This window comes from Chanodichthys erythropterus, chromosome 19, assembly GCF_024489055.1.
Source record: "Chanodichthys erythropterus isolate Z2021 chromosome 19, ASM2448905v1, whole genome shotgun sequence".
NCBI classification, from domain to species: domain Eukaryota; kingdom Metazoa; phylum Chordata; class Actinopteri; order Cypriniformes; family Xenocyprididae; genus Chanodichthys; species Chanodichthys erythropterus.
This window is the reverse complement of record NC_090239.1, coordinates 30247647-30268285: the sequence shown is the minus strand read 5'-3', so window position 1 is coordinate 30268285 and position 20639 is coordinate 30247647. Positions and strand designations below refer to the sequence as shown.

Here is a 20639-nt window from a genome sequence, read left to right as displayed (position 1 = left end):
TGTCGATATGCTAATAAAATGTATGTGTTCTTTTCCTGTTACTTGTTTTTAATTGTAGAGAACAAATCCAATATTGTTGTACAAATTTATTTATCAAAATAAATCACTTACCTGTAGAAACATGGATACATTCAGATAAATGACATTATTTCAAATATAGAAAAACAAACAAAGAGTAGCCTATTGATTATTTTTGTAGCTCAACCAGTACAGCATGGCGCTAGCAACACTAAAGTCTTGGGTTTGAATGTCCTTGCTGCTGGATGTCCTTGCCTGAAATTCCATCTTATATCACATACTTTATTATTTCCTACCATTAATTTATCTCCAGTGACATCTTGGTATGAATCTAAAAGACAACAGAACATATTTCTGGCTAGTTAAACAGGCATATGTGAAATGAGACGTACTTTTTAAAAATGATTTTATTATTATTATTTAATCTAATAATCATTAAAAAACAGCAAAAAGGATCACACACACTGGTACACTCCTTCATTATGGTGAATTTTGAAAGTTGTTTTTGACAGTATCAATGCAAAACAGGTTAAAACCAACTCTATCTCACGGCAATTCGTATGTATTTTACAAGGTGACTAATTTATATGACCTCACTCGGATGAATTCATAAGTTTTTTGCTAAAATGTTTTTTACGAGTTAACAAATTCGTATGAATTCATACGTATGACCTACCCCAAACCCCACCCCTAAACCTACCCGTCACTGGGGTTTACACAAATCGTACGAATTCGTACAAGTAAGGTCTATGAATTCATCCGAATTAGCCACCTCATAAAATACGTACAAATTTGATTGACGAGATTGCGTTGGTTAAAACTCAGCAATCACTTTTCATGCTTAAAATCCTTACATGTCAGATTTAATAATACAAGTAAATTAATTTTACAGAAATATATCAATCAGAGATGTCCTTTTTTAACAGTCACAATAGGTTTATTAAGAAAACATCCAGTTAGCTTTTTAGAAAAAAGAATGAAATCACTAGCAGATAATGCACATATCCCAAATTCCCATGAAACAGGCAGATCAGCCTGCAGACACTGTCCCAACTATTCTTAATGAAAAATGAACCAAGAGATTATGCGTATTTAGCACCTGAGTATATCACTGATCTAGAATCAGCGTATGCCCTTGTCACATTCATTAGAAAACAGATCCAAGATCAACCTTATCAAGTCAAATGGACCATTGAAAACAGCATGTAAACAGGAGCTGGGTGCAAAATATGAAGCATTTATGTTTTTTTCCGTTTGTTTTTTGCAAATCAGTACTTTCATTCTTCCATCATAGCCCATGCTTCTTCTGCTTTCATGTAGTACTGATTGGCCAGTCTGCCCTTCATGGCCTCCATAGCTGCATCAGCTGCCTCGGTGAAAAGATCGCCTACAAAATATGAAGACGTCATAACTCTTACATGCATACAACTCCAATTTACAACATTACAGCAAATTCATGACACATTTAGAGATCAAAATCTTCTATTGTAATATTTTCCTATGTTAAATCTGAAGTACACTGTGGCCTGAGATATACTCACCTGCTCTTTGGGGGTCTGCATCCAGGTTGAACCCTCCCTCCTGGTACATCTCAGCCAATCGTGCCAACAGAAGGTAGCGCGGCTCGTCCTGTATCCCATCAAACTCTCCACCCTCGTCATAGTCCATCATCTTAAGGGCAGAGTCGTACCAGTGCACGGCATCTGTCCAGTCCATAGACCTGCATTTTCAAAATAAACGTTCCGGTTCTAAACTGGGTTCCTACAGATTTTCTTTTTTAAAATTCCATACTTTTCATGAATTCTCTGTAGATTTTTTTTATGATATTAGTAGTCAGAATGTTGTATTTTGAAACCATTTGTCACATGTTAAAGGGTTAGTTCACCCAAAAATAAAAATTCGGTCATTAATCACTCACCCTCATGTCGTTCCAAACCCGTGAGACCTTCATTCATCTTTTGATGAAATCCGAGAGCTCTCTGACTCCTCCATAGACAGCAATTTAATTACTACTGTCAAGGTCCAGAAAGGTACTAAAGACACTAAAGACAAAATAGTCCACGTGACTGCAGTGGTTCAACCTAAATTTTATGACGCGATGAGAATACTGAGAATACAGATGTAAACACTGAAGCACTGCTCTGTGTTTACTATGTCAACTGCTTAGGAGACTGACATGGAAGAGAAGAGATTGTTGAATAAAGTAATTTTTGTTTTGTTTTTGCGCACAAAAAGTATTCTGGTCGCTTCATAAAATTAAGGCTGAACCACTGCAGTCACGTGGACTATTTTAATGATGTCTTTAGTTCCTTTTCTCAGATTTCATAAAAAATATCTTAATTTGTGTTCCGAAGATGAATGAAGATCTGGAATGACTGGTTTGGAAGGTTTGGAACAACATGAAGGTGAGTGATTAATGACAGAATTTTCTCAGTTTAATTGCTCAGAATAAACAAGGGACTCATGAACAACCATCACAAAACAAAAAAACAGTCATAGATCATATAGGTACAAACTTTTGAACTGATTCATTTTAATAAATTCAGCTATTTTTTTGTCTTATGGATTATATGTAAATATCTTTTATGTAAAATATCTTATTCAGGACAGTACTAAATAAAAAATAGCATGCAGTTTGTATGATCTCTCTTATTTTTCACATTCTGCAAGTGGTTCACATACTTTTTCTTGCAACTATATATATATATATATATATATATATATATATATATATATATATATATATATATATATTTTTTTTTTTTTTTTTTTTTTTTGAAAATCTTATTTTCAAAATAATGGCAGGATGTGTTATCCAGTATAATATAATATAAATTTACTGATGAAATAAATTAATTATCAGGCATTATTACTCTAACTCCAATATTTCACATTATTTTCAGATTTATATTCAGTATATAGTACAGTAATCTGTAAATATGCTTTTTTTATAATGTTCACCAAATCCATTGGTTTTCTTAAATTGATAACATGAATACGTAAAGGGAAGAAACCTAAAACACCTTAACCTGCATATATTTACCTCTGAAATATCAGTTTGATAATATAATCATGGTTTCTTGCTGCATGATCACCAAAAAACAAAGTACAGTGTGATTTAAATAATTGCACAATCCCTTTATCAGTTGCTGTTTTTTGAATGCTCAGTCATTTAGTGAAGATCAAAAGAGACTCACTTATGGTAAAGACAAACAGTTTTGCATAATGTAAATATGCATGTAATATAATTTAGTGAAACAATCACTTGAAAAACTTGAAAAACACTTTGCATGTTTGATCAAATTATTTTTAGAAATTCTCAAATTTATATTTTAGACAACAGTCTGGAAACATAATCTTAATGGAAAAATAATCTTATTCTGACTTGTCCAGATCTGGAAATGGATAAAATCAAATTCCAAACATTTCCCTCCTGCCTAGGATCCCTGTCTAAACACATTTTTGTCTATACAGATAAAATGTAATTAAAGCATTTCTCACCTATCAGAAGGGAGCTTCAGACCCGTGTCAAATGCTCGTGCCACTAGAATCATACTCTGCCGGTCTCCTGCCTCGGCGGCCTGCAGCAGGAAGTGGAAGCCCTTCTTGCTGTTTTCCTCAGATGCCTGAGATGAAACAACACAGACATGACAGAGAAGTATAAGCACGGCAGAGAGATAAATTAATATGTTACCAACCATGAGACCATTTGAAAGCACCTCTAATTCTATCTCTTGTAGAATGTGATGTGGTAGCTGAAGATAACATTGGCCAAGGGCAACTATAGCCTCGAGCTCCCCACACATGGCGGCCCTCTCCAGATGATACATTGCAGAAATCTCGTCCCACGGGGCATCTTTCTCACAGAAGCGCCCGGCCTCGTGGTAGCGGACCATGGCCAGATGAACCTTAAAGGGATAGTTCAGACAAAAATGAAAATTCTGTCGTCATCTATTCACCCTTATCTCCTTCAAAACCCTTAAGACTTTTGTTCATCTTCAAAACAGAAACAAAAGGTTTCCGTCCCTCCACTGTCTTTCTAAATGTTTCGTTAGCATGTTGCTGTTGTTGAGGGTAATATTAGCTGTGTGAACTTTGTTTATGCAATGTATTAGAGTTGCGAACTCGGGGGCGGGGAGCGCAAGGATTTAAAGGGGAAGCAGCCTGAATCGGCGCATATTTAATGATGCCCCAAAATAGGCAGTTACAAAAATTAATTTAAAAAAAATCTATGGGGTATTTTGAGCTGAAACTTCACAAACACATTCAGTGGACACCTTAGACTTATATTACATCTTGTGAAAAAGAATTCTAGGGTAAAAAAAAGGGCACCTTTAATGTTAATCAAACAGACTCACTGCAAAACAACACTGAGTAACTTGTAAAACTTTAATAAGGATTAATCTATATTTAATTTATACAGTGAAGACTATGCAGTGCTATTTTACATTTGATTACTTTATTCAATTTCTGCACCTAATCTACATCTAGCTCTTTAAGTTGTTTACCTTAATTATTATTGTAATGTTATTTGGTTTGAGACTTCAGGTAATATAATGCCGTCTCTCGTGACGCTTCACAGACTCTGCTCTGCTGTACTCGTTCATGTGTTTCAGAGGAGGCGTCGCTTTAGAAAGTGCTGTGGCGGGGGAGGGTGGGATCTTATGCTTCCAAAGCTAGCTTGCTAGCCTCTCTAAAATTGCCTACCTTAGCTTTCAAGGCTGAAATGGTGCCTTTAAGTCAGAAAAAGTAAAAAAATTAATTTGTGAGTTTCAGGACCAGGTTTGTAAACACATTGCACAGTTTCTTACCTTGCCAAGAATGGATTTGCCAATTTTCCTTTCAATAAGCATAGCATTAAGTCTCTCCACCTCCATTGCCACACACGATGGTCTGTGTATGTGGGAGCGAGATGAATGGTAAAAACTCCATTTTTCTTCTGTCAGCTGAGAGGCACAACAAAAATACATATTATTTATAAAATAATAACTGAGCCAAGAAATGACAACATGATTGACTTCATGAATTGTCCCATGCCCAAATTTTAAATATATCCACACTTTTTTATCTATTACTGGCCAAGACCAAGGTCAGAAATAGACCTTGTATAGGGACAACATATAGCTTGGAGCGCTGGTCTGTGATATCAAATACAGCGCATAGCTGATTTGTGAAGTGTTCCTTTATTGTAAACAAACACGGTTGTCATTTGATAAACTGTTTTTATATGTAACTGCTTTCACTTTTTTTAATATATGACATTCCCTGAAGCCTTACATATGGATAACAAAAGTATCTGTGAACCTTAGAAAACCACAAAAAATAAACACTTAAAATCTTCAAATATTTAAAAAAAAGCAATGCATGCAGGAAATCACATGCAGGGTTCCCACATATTTTGGCTTCTATGACTTCTCCAGTCATTCCAGAATGTTTTTATTTTATTATGTTTATTTTATATGTTTTAATAGAAATTTCACTCACAAACAGCAACTGCTAGTCAATGAAATATTTTGTGAGCACAACAAGAGAAATTTCCATGACTTTTACATGCCATTCAAAAATCAAAAATTCCCTGACAGTGACAGGTTTTCCATGATTGTGGGAACCCAGCATATGCGTTTATAGTACGGAAAATGAGAGCTTTCCACTTGTGAGGAGGTTAAAAGTAAGATGAGATAAAGGAGTTAGGATTGAAGAATAATGAGATGAAAAGGTTAAGAGGTTTAGATAAAAGGTGGATTACAAAACAGCACCACTTTAAATCAACGTTCTATGAGAAGGAACAGATTAGGAATCAATGGGAGATGGGTGACTATCATGATTAGATACAGGGACTTTATCAACAGTTTTGTAGTTACCCGACGAACACTGTCCTCATCCGATTCTGAGAAATGTCTGTTGTAGAAGGGACGTCCCTAAATAATGATGAATGAATTAAAAACCTACTATCACATATCTTAGGAGCCCAAAATGTATTACTGTTGCGCTTTTATGTTGCACATAAGCACAGCACATAACAGGTTTATAATGCAATAGAAAGGAAACTTTATTGGGGAGTAACAAAGAAAACAAGCAAGAATTTTAAAGAAAAAAAAGCTTCTAATTTCAGCTTTTTCTAATTTCTCAGTTGCATGAAACTAAAATATATATTTTTTAAATATCTATATTATCAACAGATCTATCTATATAATATCTATATCTAAAAAACAAAACAACAGTTGTAAATTATTTTCATTTCAATTTAATTCTGTATTTGCTCAAGTTTAATGCTGACAATAATCCAAAACCCTCATTGCTTTTGTGCCGGATAAAAATACTGTTGTGATTAATACAATATAATAGTGTTGTCATGATACTGGAATTTCCAACTTTGATACGATACCATGAAAAATTTCAATATTCGATACCATTTTTCGAAACCACAGGGAAAACTGCCATATATACCACCATACATATAATTTGTTATTATCATCTCATCATTTTTTGATAATTTGGGTAATAATAGCTTACAAAAAAAAAAGTTACAAAAGTTAATCAGTCAAGAGCAGCGAGTGATTTTCCCTTTGTTTTTTGTTCCGACAGATAGCAGCAGGTTTGTCAGGCTGCTGTCACTTTAAATGCTTATGCACGGATCTAATATACTGTTACATGACATGCGTTTTCTCTATTTACATTCCAAAACTAACTGTGTTCACCTGAATACTCTCCAAGAAGATATTTTGACATAATTTTGTATGTATTTCACCTTTTATGCGAAAAAGAACTCAATTTGGTACTCACAAGCTGTTTGAGAGGTGGCAATATGAAAGCGGATAGATCGGTGGTCTGAGCGTGAAACCTGCAGGAATGACTAAAATCATGCGCAATTATGCATTATTCGACCGAAGCAAATGAGACGAGTGAGTGACAGGAGGTGGGTGTGTGCCAATTTGCCAGAGAATGAACACTCGCAGCTGGTATCGGTGTTTCGATACTGCAGAAAAGGTGTATTGGAACCACTTCAGATGTTTCAGTATCGATACATATTGAAATATCAGTATATTTGACAACACTATAATATAATATAATATAATATAATATAATATAATATAATATAATATAATATAATATAATATAATATAATATAATATAATATAATATAATATAATATAATATAATATAATATAATATAATAAGATTCTGAATTTGCATTGTCTTGCCATCTGATAATCAGTACCTGGCTGTGATGTTCCACTAAGTCTCCTTCACTGCGCTTCTCACTAGGGTAACCACTGTCTCCTCCATTTTCTGAGTCCTGTGAATGCAAGTACAGTTTAATCAGTTTAGAAATAGTATAAATCAGCTTTACAACTTAAATCAAATAAGTTTCCACAAAATATCACTGAATTTAATAGCACTGTCAACAGTGGATATATATTCTTCTTCACAAACTGACCTTATGATCTGTGTTAGCTCGATGTGTCTCATTCATTTCATTCATAAATGACCAGCCTGTTATGAAACATAAATCGAGAGACATAACAGTTAACATTTTTTTTTTTATAAAAATTGATGTACATTTGTCCCAAAAAATATATTCAGCGCTAAGGTTGTACAGAATGAACCTGACATACTATAGAGCACTTTACATTTGAGCTAGAATGTCTTGATATCTTGCAGTTTTATTTGTGCAAATGAATTGAAGAAAGGCTTAAACAAACAAATGTGTTTTAACTGAACAGAATATGTAGTGCTACCAATCAAGGTGCTAAACAATTTTGTCGATACTTTTTGAATCATAATGTTAAATTGTCAACATGACAGTTTTGATATTCTGAACAAGTGTATACTCTACTAAAGCCTTATATACGTAAATTAGGATATATGTGCTTATAATATTCATCAAAACAACAAAAGGTCAGTGCAAACTGGCCCAAGAAGGTTACTTAGCAACATCTGCACCAGGCTAATTGATATTCATGAGCTAAGCCATAGATACAGTCAGCACTGCATCATTTTCTAGGGGGAACATAATTTAGCATTAGGGAAAACAAACCCTAACTACCATAGTTACCTATTCATTGTCATTTCTGTAGGGAAATTTCTGATAAATGTGGCTATATTTAAATAAGTCAGACTGCTGCAGACATATATATTTAGAGCATCCCATATTTTAATTGCAGTTTTCTTTAATCCATACTGCTGTCAAAATAAAGATGGTTATGTGTTTTTGCTTAGTAAGTATCAAATACAACAACACACAATAACTTTTAGGCATTTAAAAAGTTTAAACTTTTCTCTCTAAAAATAGCTAAATCCACTAAGTATTTTCTTGTTTTCCCATAGAAACAAATTGGTAATTATAGTAACATCACAACCAGACATTCAAAGGCCCACTTCAGTTCTCGGCCAGCTGACAACAAGTGAAGGCACTTCTAGAACTTTAAATACATGTATTTAAAAAAAGTGTTTCCAGGTGGTTGCAACATACTGACAGCTGATAAATCTTGATTGCATGAGGTACTTCAAAAAATGCCTAGAAATGCAAGGATTTATTCATTGTTATGTCTGTTGTCTTCAGTTGAGGGCAACTGTAACACACTGAAATTATCTAAACTAACAGTATTGGATATTTCAGTTTTTCTCCATTCAAGTAGGTTGCAACTAAACGCTTGTTACCTACATAGAAAAAAATATCTGTCACCAAAGTGATCTGACTTGTCTTAAGGGGGATTTGGTATTAATCAGATGGGCTACTTAAATGCAGTCACACATAGTACTGGGTTAGTAGTATTACCCATGGGTGATCGGCCTGCAGAAACACCCATACTAAGTGGAGAACAGGGAATCGAGTCTGTTTCACTGTTTTCATCAACTGAAGAAGTCTCAGAGAGCCGGGACAGGAGAACAGGCATGTGGCCGAGAGAGGTTGTCCGCACCCTGGGTGAACCACACTGCTCTTCACATCCGCGGAGGACAGTCTGAGCTGAATTCTGCTTAGAAAAAAATGAATTAATTTAGCAAACTTTCAGAAATGTGTGTTTAAATGTTCCAAATGCATAACCAATTGCAACAGTTTGTGAATTCCGGACTAAGTGATAAGAATTTTATTTATATATGATGATATTTTCACTGGCCACACCACAAAAACACCCACATTTTTAAGTTAACTATCAGAACCAAAGTATAATATTTTAGTATAGCATGTTTCATTAAACATGGAAAAAGGAATTGATCGACACATCAGCAGAAATGATGTATTTTGTCCTCAAAACCCCGGAAACGATTTAATATTTTAGTATTATCATACAAGTTGTTTTCATTTGTGATGTTTATCATGATGAACAATTTAAGCATCATACATTTTCACTGGTCAGAGCTTATTTTCAGCAAAAATTCAAAAAGCCAATGGTAAAAACCTATTAGGTTTTTGTCGAGGGAACCAGGCTGATGCTACTTCCAAGATGGCCCACAAAAATACGTCATCACTGCAGCATATAAATATAGCACTGTCCATATTGGAAGGTTCCGTCAACTGGCCAAAACTTCTCGCACTAACCCCAGGCAATCCAACTGTTGAACCCAGGTTACCTTTAGAGCTTACAGAAGGATGTTGTACAAACCAGCAATTTGTTGGTGCAGTCCAGTTGTGCATATTCAGAAGGGGACAGGTCAAAGCGAGTGAGGCTCATACTCCTGCAGATCTTATTACACAGGTGAGAGTGGAAGAAAAGAGCCATGCCACGCACACCTGGAACACACACACACACACATACACATATGGCAACAATTACTAGTGATGCAAAGAGACAATTTTTTTACAGAAAGCTAAAAACCATAATATTTAAAATGCACAGACTAAAAATAATACAAACCCGACACTGTACAAATTGTGAATAAAAACAGAATGCAATGATGTGGAAGTTTCAAATTTCAATATTTTATTCAGAAAACAACATAGATGATATAACAAATATTTAAACTGAGAAAATGTATCATTTTAAGGGAAAAATAAGTTGATTTTAAATTTCATGGCATCAACACATCTCAAAAAAGTTGGGACAAGGCCATGTTGGGGATAAACAGTTTAGGACCCTTGAAACAATATGTTGAATAAAGACCCGTAGTCAAAGTTTAAAAGAATATTAAATTGAAGAAAAATTTAATGAAGAATAGTTTGCATTTTCATCTGCAGAAGCCAGCTTCAAGTCTCACAAGGAGTTCATAGGCCGCCCTGTGTACATTCACATTTCCACAACAATTATACTCTAACAGAGTCTACTAACTACGTCATTACTTCAGGTTGGATGATTCTGAATGGCTAAGAAAAATAGACAAGATTAGAAATTTTCCACACGTGGACAGATGGTAAGAAGCATATCTCCCTTCATCACGGTGATGACGAGGGGGACCCTGGATTTAGGTACCGGATGTCCTTTTGGACTCATGACATGGCGTCTGCTGGCCTCGAGCAGAATGCCAGTTGTCCAGTACAAAGGGACCTGCACAGAACTCTTAGCGCACATACACACGATTCACAGCTTCTTCAAGGCTGAAGTTGATCTGAGCTCTGCTCTGAGCAGGAAACTTTCCCCAAAACATACAGATAACATGTTCTTTTTGCTCAGTGAGAGGTAAAGAGGATATATATTGAAGCGGCAGTGGATTCCAGAATCCACCCCTTTAGCCATGTTTACCACTGTGTGGCATCCCCTCTTTTTATAACAGTCTGCAAATGTCTGGGGACTGAGGAGACAAGTTGCTCAAGTTTAGGAATAGGAATGTTGTCCCATTCTTGTCTAATACAGGCTTCTCGTTGGTCAACTGCCTTAGGTCTTTTTTGTCGTATCTTCCTCTTTATGATGCACCAAATGTTTTCTATGGGTGAAAGATCCAGACTGCAGGCTGGCCATTTCAGTACCTTCTTCTACATAGCCATGATGTTGTAATTGATGCAGTATGTGGTCTGGCATTGTCATGTTGGAAAATGAAAGGTCTTCCCTGAAAGAGACGACGTATGGATGGGAGCATATGTTGTTCTAGAACTTGGATATACCTTTCAGCATTGATGGTGCCTTTCCAGATGTGTAAGCTGCCCATGCCACACGCAGTCATGCAACCCCATACCATCAGAGATGCAGGCTTCTGAACTGAGCTCTGATAACAACTTGGGTTGTCCTTGTCCTCTTTATTCCAGATGACATGGCATCCCAGTTTTCCAAAAAATAACTTCAAATTTTGATTTGTCTGACCATAGGACAGTTTTCCACTTTGCCACAGTCCATTTTAAATGAGCATTGGCCCAGAGAAAATGCCTGCACTTCTGGATCATGTTTAGATATGGCTTCTTTTTTGACCTATAGAGTTTTAGCCGGCAACGGTGAATGGCACGGTGGATTGTGTTCACCGACAATGATTTCTGGAAGTGAGCCCATGTTGTGATTTCCATTACAGTAGCATTCCTGTATGTGATGCAGTGCCGTCTAAGGGCCCGAAGATCACGGGCATCTAGTATGGTTTTCCGGCCTTGACCCTTATGCACAGAGATTGTTCCAGATAATCTGAATCAATCATGTTGACAATTGACCTAATAAGTTGCAAATTGGTCCTCCAGCTGTTCCTTATATGTACATTGAACTTTTCCGGCCTCTTATTGCTACCTGTCCATTTTTTGGAATGTGTTGCTCTCATGAAATCAAAAATGAGCCAATATTTGGCATGACATTTCAAAATGTCTCACTTTCAACATTTGATATGTTATCTATATTCTATTGTGAATAATATATAAGTTTATGAGATTTGTAAATTATTGCATTCCTTTTTTATTCACAATTTGTACAGTGTCCCAACTTTTTTGGAATCGGTTTTGTATAAACAATGTTTCTACCTCAATTCTTTGTTGAAAAAAAAAACATTGTTTTGATGAGAGATTTATTCAAACATTAAATAATAAAGGCACAGGTTAAGTAAAAATATAATGAATTTTTAATATAGTGCATATATTTAGCAAATGCTTCTCTTTAGAGTTATTTTCTTAAAGCTGAGAATTTGTTTTTTATATAAAAAGTAAAAAAGCACAAAACTTATTTTGATTATTGGATGGTAGGTGCACTACAAATAATGATTTGTGTATTTAAAACAGCATAGACTAAAAGATCTTGGTTCATCAAAGTGAAGATTGATTAAAAACGAGAAATCGATACTGTCAAAAAGGGGTGGACGATATGACCATATTTTTAATTTACGATAACTATATATATCACAATATAGTTATTTTGTGTTATTTTATCTAATTTCTGTAGCAATTTGTCTGTAGCAAATGTCAGGAAATTACAAATAGGACAAATACAATATAACAAAAATATGAATTAAATTAAGTTTTTCAGGTACAATAGGTTTATGTAGTCAGAATTAGAACAGAAATTTAATAAATCAAATGTAAAAAATATTACATAGTCTTCACTATATGAATTAAATATAAACTTATTCTTATTAAAGCTAAAAAAAAATGTTATTCAGTCAAGAGCAGTACGTTATTTTCACTTTTTACATTTGCATATTCATACATGAATAATCTACACAATGGGTATTTTGACATATTGCTGTGTGTCCGTCAGCGCGCATTGAGTTCTTTTTTTACTGCTTATTGTTTTTAATAACACATTTTAACATCGACCACATCCCAAATTCTTTGGCAGTGTGCCAGTCAGCACGAGCATTGAAAGTTCCTTTTCAGGATATATACACAATGCCAGCTCAACATCGTGTCAACAACATTTCAGTACAGTACATCACTAAAAATGTTCCTCATGCTTACACTACTCATGCTTAAGACAAATCAAATTTATAAGAAGTCTTCAAGTTTATAAGGAGAAAAAATGCAGGATATTGATAAATACCCAGGTTGCCATCTCCAAAGTCAGTCCCCTTCTCAGTGTGGATCTGAGGGTCTGTATAAAGGTCCCCAACACCCTGAATGTCCACCACAATCAGCTGGTGTCCAGAGCGCTCAAATGTGAAATGACTAAATGCCTAAAGCCACAAAAACATCATTGCCAATAAATAATCACACATCATTTCACTGGGACAACAGATTCAGATTTGATACATCCTTGACAATATACCTGGGGTGTAAGCCGTATGTTATCGTCCCTCACAAAACCAGAGTTTGAGTTGTACTTTGTATACTTCCCCTCAATGTAGTGTTCCAGGTGAAACAAAGGGCTCCCAGGGCGACTAGTCATTTCCACAACACACATCTGCATGATGTCAACCTAATAATGATGGGACATGTTAAAGAAGCACATAATTTATATCTGGTATGATTGTTCAAACCCGTTTTGAGTGATCAAACCTGGTTTACACAAAAATGTGGCCATGTTTTATGATCATAATAAACTACATCCATGTACCTGTTTGGGAGGCCTGTGGCGATTGAACTCCTCGCCCCATAATTTAGCCTCCATTTGTAACCTCACATCCTCAAAGTAAACCTCTCTGTCCACAGTCTCCATGTAGCGCTTAGCCACGTAGTTTGAGGCTGATTTCCAGTTGTTGCTGTGGGAAAAGTTTGATAACTTCTTCCTGTGAACGAAAGGGAATAGAAAGCTACAGGTCAACAAAAATCCATTTTAAAACAAGAGATGAGAGTATTCAATTTAGGGCTGCCCCCTGAATAAAGAATTTACTTTACATTCATTTAAGCAATTATTCAATTAGACAGGGGAGAAATACTAAACCATAATGATGAGCATTTAACTTGTGTTGCTAAATGACATGTAATTAATTAAAAAATATATGGTATGATGGAAAAAGTTCTCTCTGATCATGCTATGTTAGCCGCTTGACAAAATAGTGTTGTCTCTGAGGCATGGTAAAAACATGGTACTTGTGGTAAATCAAGAAAAAAAGTGTTTCAAACAATAAGACTAACCATGCTGAGCTATTTAACAATGATTAGTTTGCTCACCTGTCTAATAAAACACATCATATATTAAAGCGTCTTTGATTTTTCCATGGTGTTTTTCTATTTTCCTTATCCTTTTAATATAATAATGTGAAGTTTTTATGGCAGCAATTAAGCAATTACATGGAATATTCATACTTTTAAAAAATTATAAAAACTGCAAAAAGGCTAAAAGATGAATAAAACCTAAGGAATACTTTGACTTCTGTTCCAATATTCATTAATAAAACAGTAATATTTACCTAGTCTAGGGTATGTATATATATATATATATATTCAATATATTTGCTTGACTCACGATCTGAAGCATTCTCTCATGGCTCCTTTTCCAAATGGCTGTAAAAGAAATCCCAATTAATAATTCAAGAGAATACATAATAATCAGTATTAGCAAAATATTTATGTTGGTGTTACTATCACACAGAAGTGCAACTTCAAGATCATACAGAAAACAAGTGTATGATGGTACCAAAGTACCTGAGAGGAGATCTTGATAAATATGTCATCTTTTGCCCATTCACCAGTAACCGCATTGTATCTAAAGAGCAAGAATACAAGTTTACACCAGTTTACACCAATGTAAATCACATTAAATGTAGCTTTAGATTCCCTTTCCCTTCAAACTACATGACTAAAAGCTACTTGGAGGTGTAAATAAATGCATTTTACAATAAAAAAAATTAGTGATTTTTCTTCTTCTTAGGGACAGTTAGTGAAAGAGTTAATACAGCAAATACTGCATGATAAGCACAGTCCTAAATGCAAACACCCAGTATTTACACAAGTAAATGTGTGCTTTTTTTTTCTGTGTCCCAGAACACTCTGTACCACGTAGACCAACCCATCAGAACAGTTGTTTAATGGCACATACAACCATTGGCTGGAGGTCAAAGGATATTTTAGAGGTGTGAAGTTACAAATGTTTAAAATTAGAGCTTGAGTCTGCGTCTATCTGACGTTGCTCTTATTTAACATGCAATGGCAAATGTCATGAAATCTTCTGAGATTGATTTAGACTTGTGTCAGGGGTCTGTGGTGTGGCACAGTGGTAAACTCAGGACTGGGAGCAGGAGGAAACCGAAGGTTCAGTGATGATGGGGCACAAGGGTCAATCTCATGTGGAGTGTTGGGGAATCACTCATTAAAAATAGAGATGTTATGAACTTTACTTTTTTTAGTAGCATGAGTGTAGTTCCAAAATAAGTTTTTGGTGTATTTTTTGAAACTGCTAATTTGTTAAGGACTACTGTTTAAGGATTACAAAAAAAGACTACAACAAATGGCAGGTAGGGACTACAACAAGCTTCTTCTAGGGGTAGTGATATCACTGACCCTGAAAATTTACATAAACCTTACCCTGCCCCCAGGAACACTCAATAAAGGGGACAAGACCATGTTGGGCTGCATTAGAGAGGAGGAAGAGTTGTTGTAGTAGAGTGCTGTTGCCATGCCGTCATTTTACGCTGGACTTCTTCACAAACAAGGGTCAATTCAATGCTGAATTTGCACAAAAGATTAACATGACGGCACATGCTAGTTGTTGAGTTGAATCAACTCCACAGCAACAACATAAATAAATCCACTACCCATTCAGAAAGAGTCTCTCCATCAGTGTCCGAGGCTGAACAATGTTACTGACAATTGTCATTTTGGCTGCGTGAGATTCTCCAGCTTTGTTGTTGTTGAGCAACTGAAGCGTGAGCTGTTAAAGCTCCGCCTTGTTTTGGAAAGTGGGCCGGGAGCAGCAGCTCATTTGCATTTCAAGGGACACCAAAAACTGCACATTTTCGCTCACACCCACATAGAGGCAAATTTGACAAGCTATAATAAATGATCTGTGGGGTATTTTGAGCTGAAACTTCACAGACACATTCTGGTGACACCAGAGACTTATATTACATTCTGTAAAAGGGGCATAATAGGTCCCCTTTAAAAAAAATATTCATATTTCATGTTTATTTCACATGTATTTACATAGTAGTTGAAAATTTAACAAGATAGGACATTTACCTTCAAAACAGGAATGAATATAAACATGCTTGCAAGTATGGTTGAACTACCATTTACCATATTTGAAGTGCTCTATGGATGTCCGTTAATCAATGTTTATATGTGGGGAAAAAAGCCTAAATTATATCTGTTCATCATTTAACGCTATCGTGTCTCTTCAAAAGACTTGGATTAAATCGCTCGATTTATATGGAATACTTTAACAATCTCCTTATAAACTTTTCAACCCTCAAAGTTTTACTTGCATGGACTTTTAATGGATCAACATAAATACCTCCATTTGTATTTTGAAGATGAACAAAAGTCTTACGGGTTTGGAATGTTTGGTAGCTTCATTCAGTTACACTAATTTTTTTAAAAATTATTTTATTAGATTCCAACCAGCTTCCCCAACACTGCTCATGTGTTGCCTTTTGTTGGATTCAAACCTCCACTCTTTGAACAGTAGGTTAACCATTCAAAGGGCCTCAAAATCACTCACCTGTATCGAGTACAGCGCTCTGTCTCGATTTCCTCCAGATGGAACTCAGCCCAAGGATCTGGCATGGCTTTGGCTTTCTGAATAGCATGTTTCCACGTAGCCTGAGTAAGAGAAATTGAAGATTTATGAAATGCTTCCACACCTAGCTGTATGGATTGAACGCTGAAGATCCACTCTATATACAGTATTATGGATGTGTGCAAGCACAAAACAATGATCGAGAGAAGAAGCTAAGTACAGGAGGAAAAGAGGTATGCTACAATAAAGGACATGAAGGAATAAAAAGACAAAGAAAAGTTTGAATCAGTGCTGAAAGTGTAATATAGTAGGCATTAGGTAGGGAATCCTAGTAATACCATCAGAAAATCATTTTTAAATGACATCATGCACCCTTTAGGAAACAGAATTGTTACATTCCTTGATACTCATACAATAACAGAGTCGCTGTTCTGTGATCCCACAAAGCATCTGTCAGGAGTAGACACCAGGCTTGGTTATTTTATAAACTTTGTGCTTTGTAAATTCTGAGTAACAACTGAGAGCTAGCTACTATATAGTAAAAGTCTCAACGTGATCCTAGTGTCATCATCAGCGAACCCTCCATGTGTCAGACACACAATATCCCAAAATAGCCAGTAAACCTAGATCATGTGGCCGAATATATTCAACCAATTATTTATTTCGTTTGAAAGGTCACAGTGAGACAGTGAGTACAAATATACATCAGACACTAGGAAAATGTGGGCTCCTCATTACAGGGAACCCCTTAAGTATGGAAACGTTACCCATATGTCACAAGACATCACGAAGACATAGACATCTCCTAAAGAGTACAGGACTACCACTGATAACTAACCTTACATACTATATCTGAGTTGGAATTCAATAGTATCATGAACAAATAACTTAACATAACAGTGTGATATTTGAAGCTGATAATTTATATTAAATTTTCAATACTTTTCAATACTGAAGTCTTATACTATGCTAGAATAAATGAGCACTAAAAAGTACCATCTCTGCTAAACATTCTAAACAGTTTTTATGCCTGTAAAATTCTAAACAGGAGCTTAAAGTTGTGATAAAATGGAAGTAGCAACAAATCTTTGTTTTCCTAACAGTGATCTACTTCAGTATGTAACAATTATCGAAAAAGAAAACATGCTGGGCAGGTACTTGGTTCTATGTATCATTTGTTGATTGATTTTGAGATGTGGGTGTTGGATTAAAAAAGGGTGAAAGAAAAATATTATTGTCTGTATAAGACAAGCATTCTTTGCATCCCTGACACTAACAGATATCATTCTTTTTAGAAGGAGTATAAAGGAAAAATGCGATAGCAGAAATATGGGAAAAGCATGCATTCCAGGCTTGGTGCCAGGCTAGATGGGGGAAAGAAACAGAAAATGTGAAGGGTAGAAATAGAAACTTGTATTTAACATACCCGGCCTTTTTCAGTTAAAGAGCCAAACCTGACGTCCTGCTCATTGTCATTTTTGTTCTAAATTGGAGGAATAGACAAACCCACTCGTTTAAACACAAACAATATTAGTATTGATGCAATCTGACATATTTACAGATGATTTACAGTACATGAGGTTAAGGAAGTTACCAAGTGCTCAAGAGAGCTCAAACTCCATATATGGAAGTGAGTGTGTCACAGAGATAGAGGAAACAGTTTTTGCATACTGTACATTAGTTTACTACTACTGAGAACACAATTTTTGTTCACCGGTGGGACAGGCAATCTCTTCTACCATTAGAGAAAGATCATTGTGCAAGTGGACATGGACAAGATAAGAATGTTCTTGGAGTACCCCTAAAATACCCATAGGAAATGGATAGTTCAAGTTCTGGATAATGATAGGTCAATAGGTCAATATGGGATTACAGTCATACACAATGATGTAGTAACATCAGCTATGATGTAAACTGTGTACATCACTGCACAGGACACACTGAAACAATGTGAAACAGTATGCAATGATGAATGCTTCTAACATAAGTATGCTACAATATTGTCACATGACCGTATTGCTTACTAACATGTAATTCATAAATAAAAACAGGTATTATAAAAGTTTGATATAATTTTGTGTGTAAAACTACCACTTGTGGGACACAGTACATGCTGTATACTGCACATTTTTACAAAAAAGTAGAAGATCATGCAGGTATCATGTACTACTCACTGTGAACTAGGTGAACGTGATTTGAGCAGGTACAACAAGTACACAACTTTGTTGATCCTGGAACAACATTCCAAACAACCAATCAGATTTGAAGGACAAGTTTACATTTTGTGTCAAGTTTTGGCTTACAACCAGGGTTAGGTGCTTCTGCATCAGTGTTATTCTTAGGTTTAGGGATAAGGATAGGGTTAGGACTACATTTTCAGACAAGAATGTTGTTTCAGTATCAACAAAATATGTCTTACTTGGCAAAATCACAGTGTCCATGTAAACTACACAAAAGGTATAAATAGTATGGCAGCTATGCTGTTCCAAAAATAGCATTTGTTTACATGCCAGGAACATTATTTTTCTAAGTATAGCCTCTTAGAATTTATTGTTTAAGAGTGTTACAACTGCATATTAACTGAATAAGACTCACCTTGTATGTAAACGAGTTTTTGGGCAATGAATTAGAAAGCTGCTGGTTGCGAACTAGGTTCTTTGGGTAGTCACAGAAGCCTTTGGTTGGACTTATAGGGTCGTCAGTGATGGGGCAGATGCGGAGGTCATCTTCATCATCGTCATCACTGGCATTGGAATCTTTAAAACATACTCTATTCTTATTACATCCATTCCTAGGTCCATCCAGAGGGCTGCCCACCTCCTCCATGCTAAACATGAGCTCCTCCTCAGCCATGATGTCCCACTGTGTTGTGCACCAAAACTATAAACAAGCACGTTACTGTTAAATACTACATTACCAGATGCATTTAAAGACAAAATGCAAACACTTTTTAAATGAGCTGAGAAATGAATGACCAAGAACAAGTTGATAGATGAAGGTATTCGCTAATCTGAGTCTGAGATAAACCTGTTCCTGCTCATGCATTCCAATGACCCGTCAAACAGTAGTTGCAATGACAGACGCATTTTAAAACCTTCATCTTACCACGTCATTTAAAGCTATAAAAAATAAATTTGTTGCATAATAACTAAGTAATAGCAACAAAACATAACATAACAGCACTAAGGTAGTACTACTACAGAGCACAAGAATAAGCAAATGTGCATGTCACATACCTTACGTTAGAATGAATAAAGCCTCTAGATTGAAGACATAACGAAATCAGGAAACAGATATTATTAAGATATTATCGCGAATAGTCTTGACACCCTTTCGGAAAAGGAAGCCAGCTCAACAGTCTCAGCTGCGGTTGTGTCTCGAGCACACTGACTGGACAGTGACAGGTTTACTGTGCCTCTGCAGAAATGTGTACTACGTGTCTTGGCCTGCGAGCAAATGTTCCCTTGTGTTGATTCCTCCAACCCCGCATAACTCAGGACAACGACAGAGCTGCATATTTAGCCCTCTAGTGGGCTTTAGCAAAAATACATTCATGTTGTTATAAATTAATTTCATTCAGAGAAATGTTAGCTGTTTAAATGTATATAAACTACACAAATATACATTTAAAAAACATAAAACAGTTTGCATAAAAGAGAAATAATTCCGTATGACAGTCAATCACATGGCCTTTTATGGGGAGCTCATGTTGTTAATCGACCGATGTGTCATATTTCGAATTCTACTAAGACAAAGGCAAAGCTCATGAATATTAATTTACTCATGCTGGACACGTATTTGGCGAACGTCGCGTTACGTAATTAATATTAATGAGAGGACTCTTCGCCGTAGTAGAATCGTACATCCGCGGGGGAGGGCAAGCCTCCACACTGGTGAGGACTAGCTGCACGTAGCCACTGTGAAAAGAACAGAACTGCCCATCCAACTCAAGTGGTGTGCGAACAGAGCGGATATTTTCGTGTTCTTGGGTTTCTTTTTATTGCCTGTGTCAGCATCGTCCGAAGTGACACTAACAGTTGTTCCAAGACTTCAATATTTTGAAAAGTTGAACATGATTTATTCGGTTTAACAAATAAAAATAATCAACGACTGGCCTGTATTTGTTAAAGCAAGTCGACATTTTCTCTGACCCGTTCTGTTTAA

General features: G+C 35.8%; 1 protein-coding gene across 5 annotated transcripts; it reads right to left on the bottom strand.

The window, feature by feature from the left end:
- Positions 1–130: 130 nt before the first annotated feature.
- On the bottom strand, positions 131–20003 carry eef2k (eukaryotic elongation factor 2 kinase). Of its 5 annotated transcripts, XM_067369345.1 has the most exons (19): positions 19712–19997; positions 19071–19355; positions 17902–17958; positions 16458–16558; positions 14444–14504; positions 14265–14302; positions 13413–13584; positions 13125–13274; positions 12900–13032; positions 9624–9751; positions 8798–8993; positions 7457–7512; positions 7238–7315; positions 5880–5936; positions 4830–4964; positions 3738–3926; positions 3520–3644; positions 1560–1738; positions 134–1405 (listed from the first exon to the last, which is right to left on the bottom strand). In XM_067369345.1, the coding sequence occupies exons 2-19, from the start codon at positions 19326–19328 to the stop codon at positions 1296–1298; spliced, it is 2223 nt and encodes a 740-aa protein (XP_067225446.1). In that variant the 5' UTR covers positions 19329–19355; positions 19712–19997; the 3' UTR covers positions 134–1295. The 5 variants fall into 5 exon arrangements, with proteins under 5 accessions (XP_067225449.1, XP_067225448.1, XP_067225450.1 ...); XM_067369347.1 differs by lacking the exon at positions 5880–5936 and having other exon boundaries at positions 132–1405; positions 19712–20001; XM_067369346.1 differs by lacking the exon at positions 17902–17958 and having other exon boundaries at positions 133–1405; positions 19712–20000.
- Between the last annotated feature and the right edge of the window lie 636 nt (positions 20004–20639).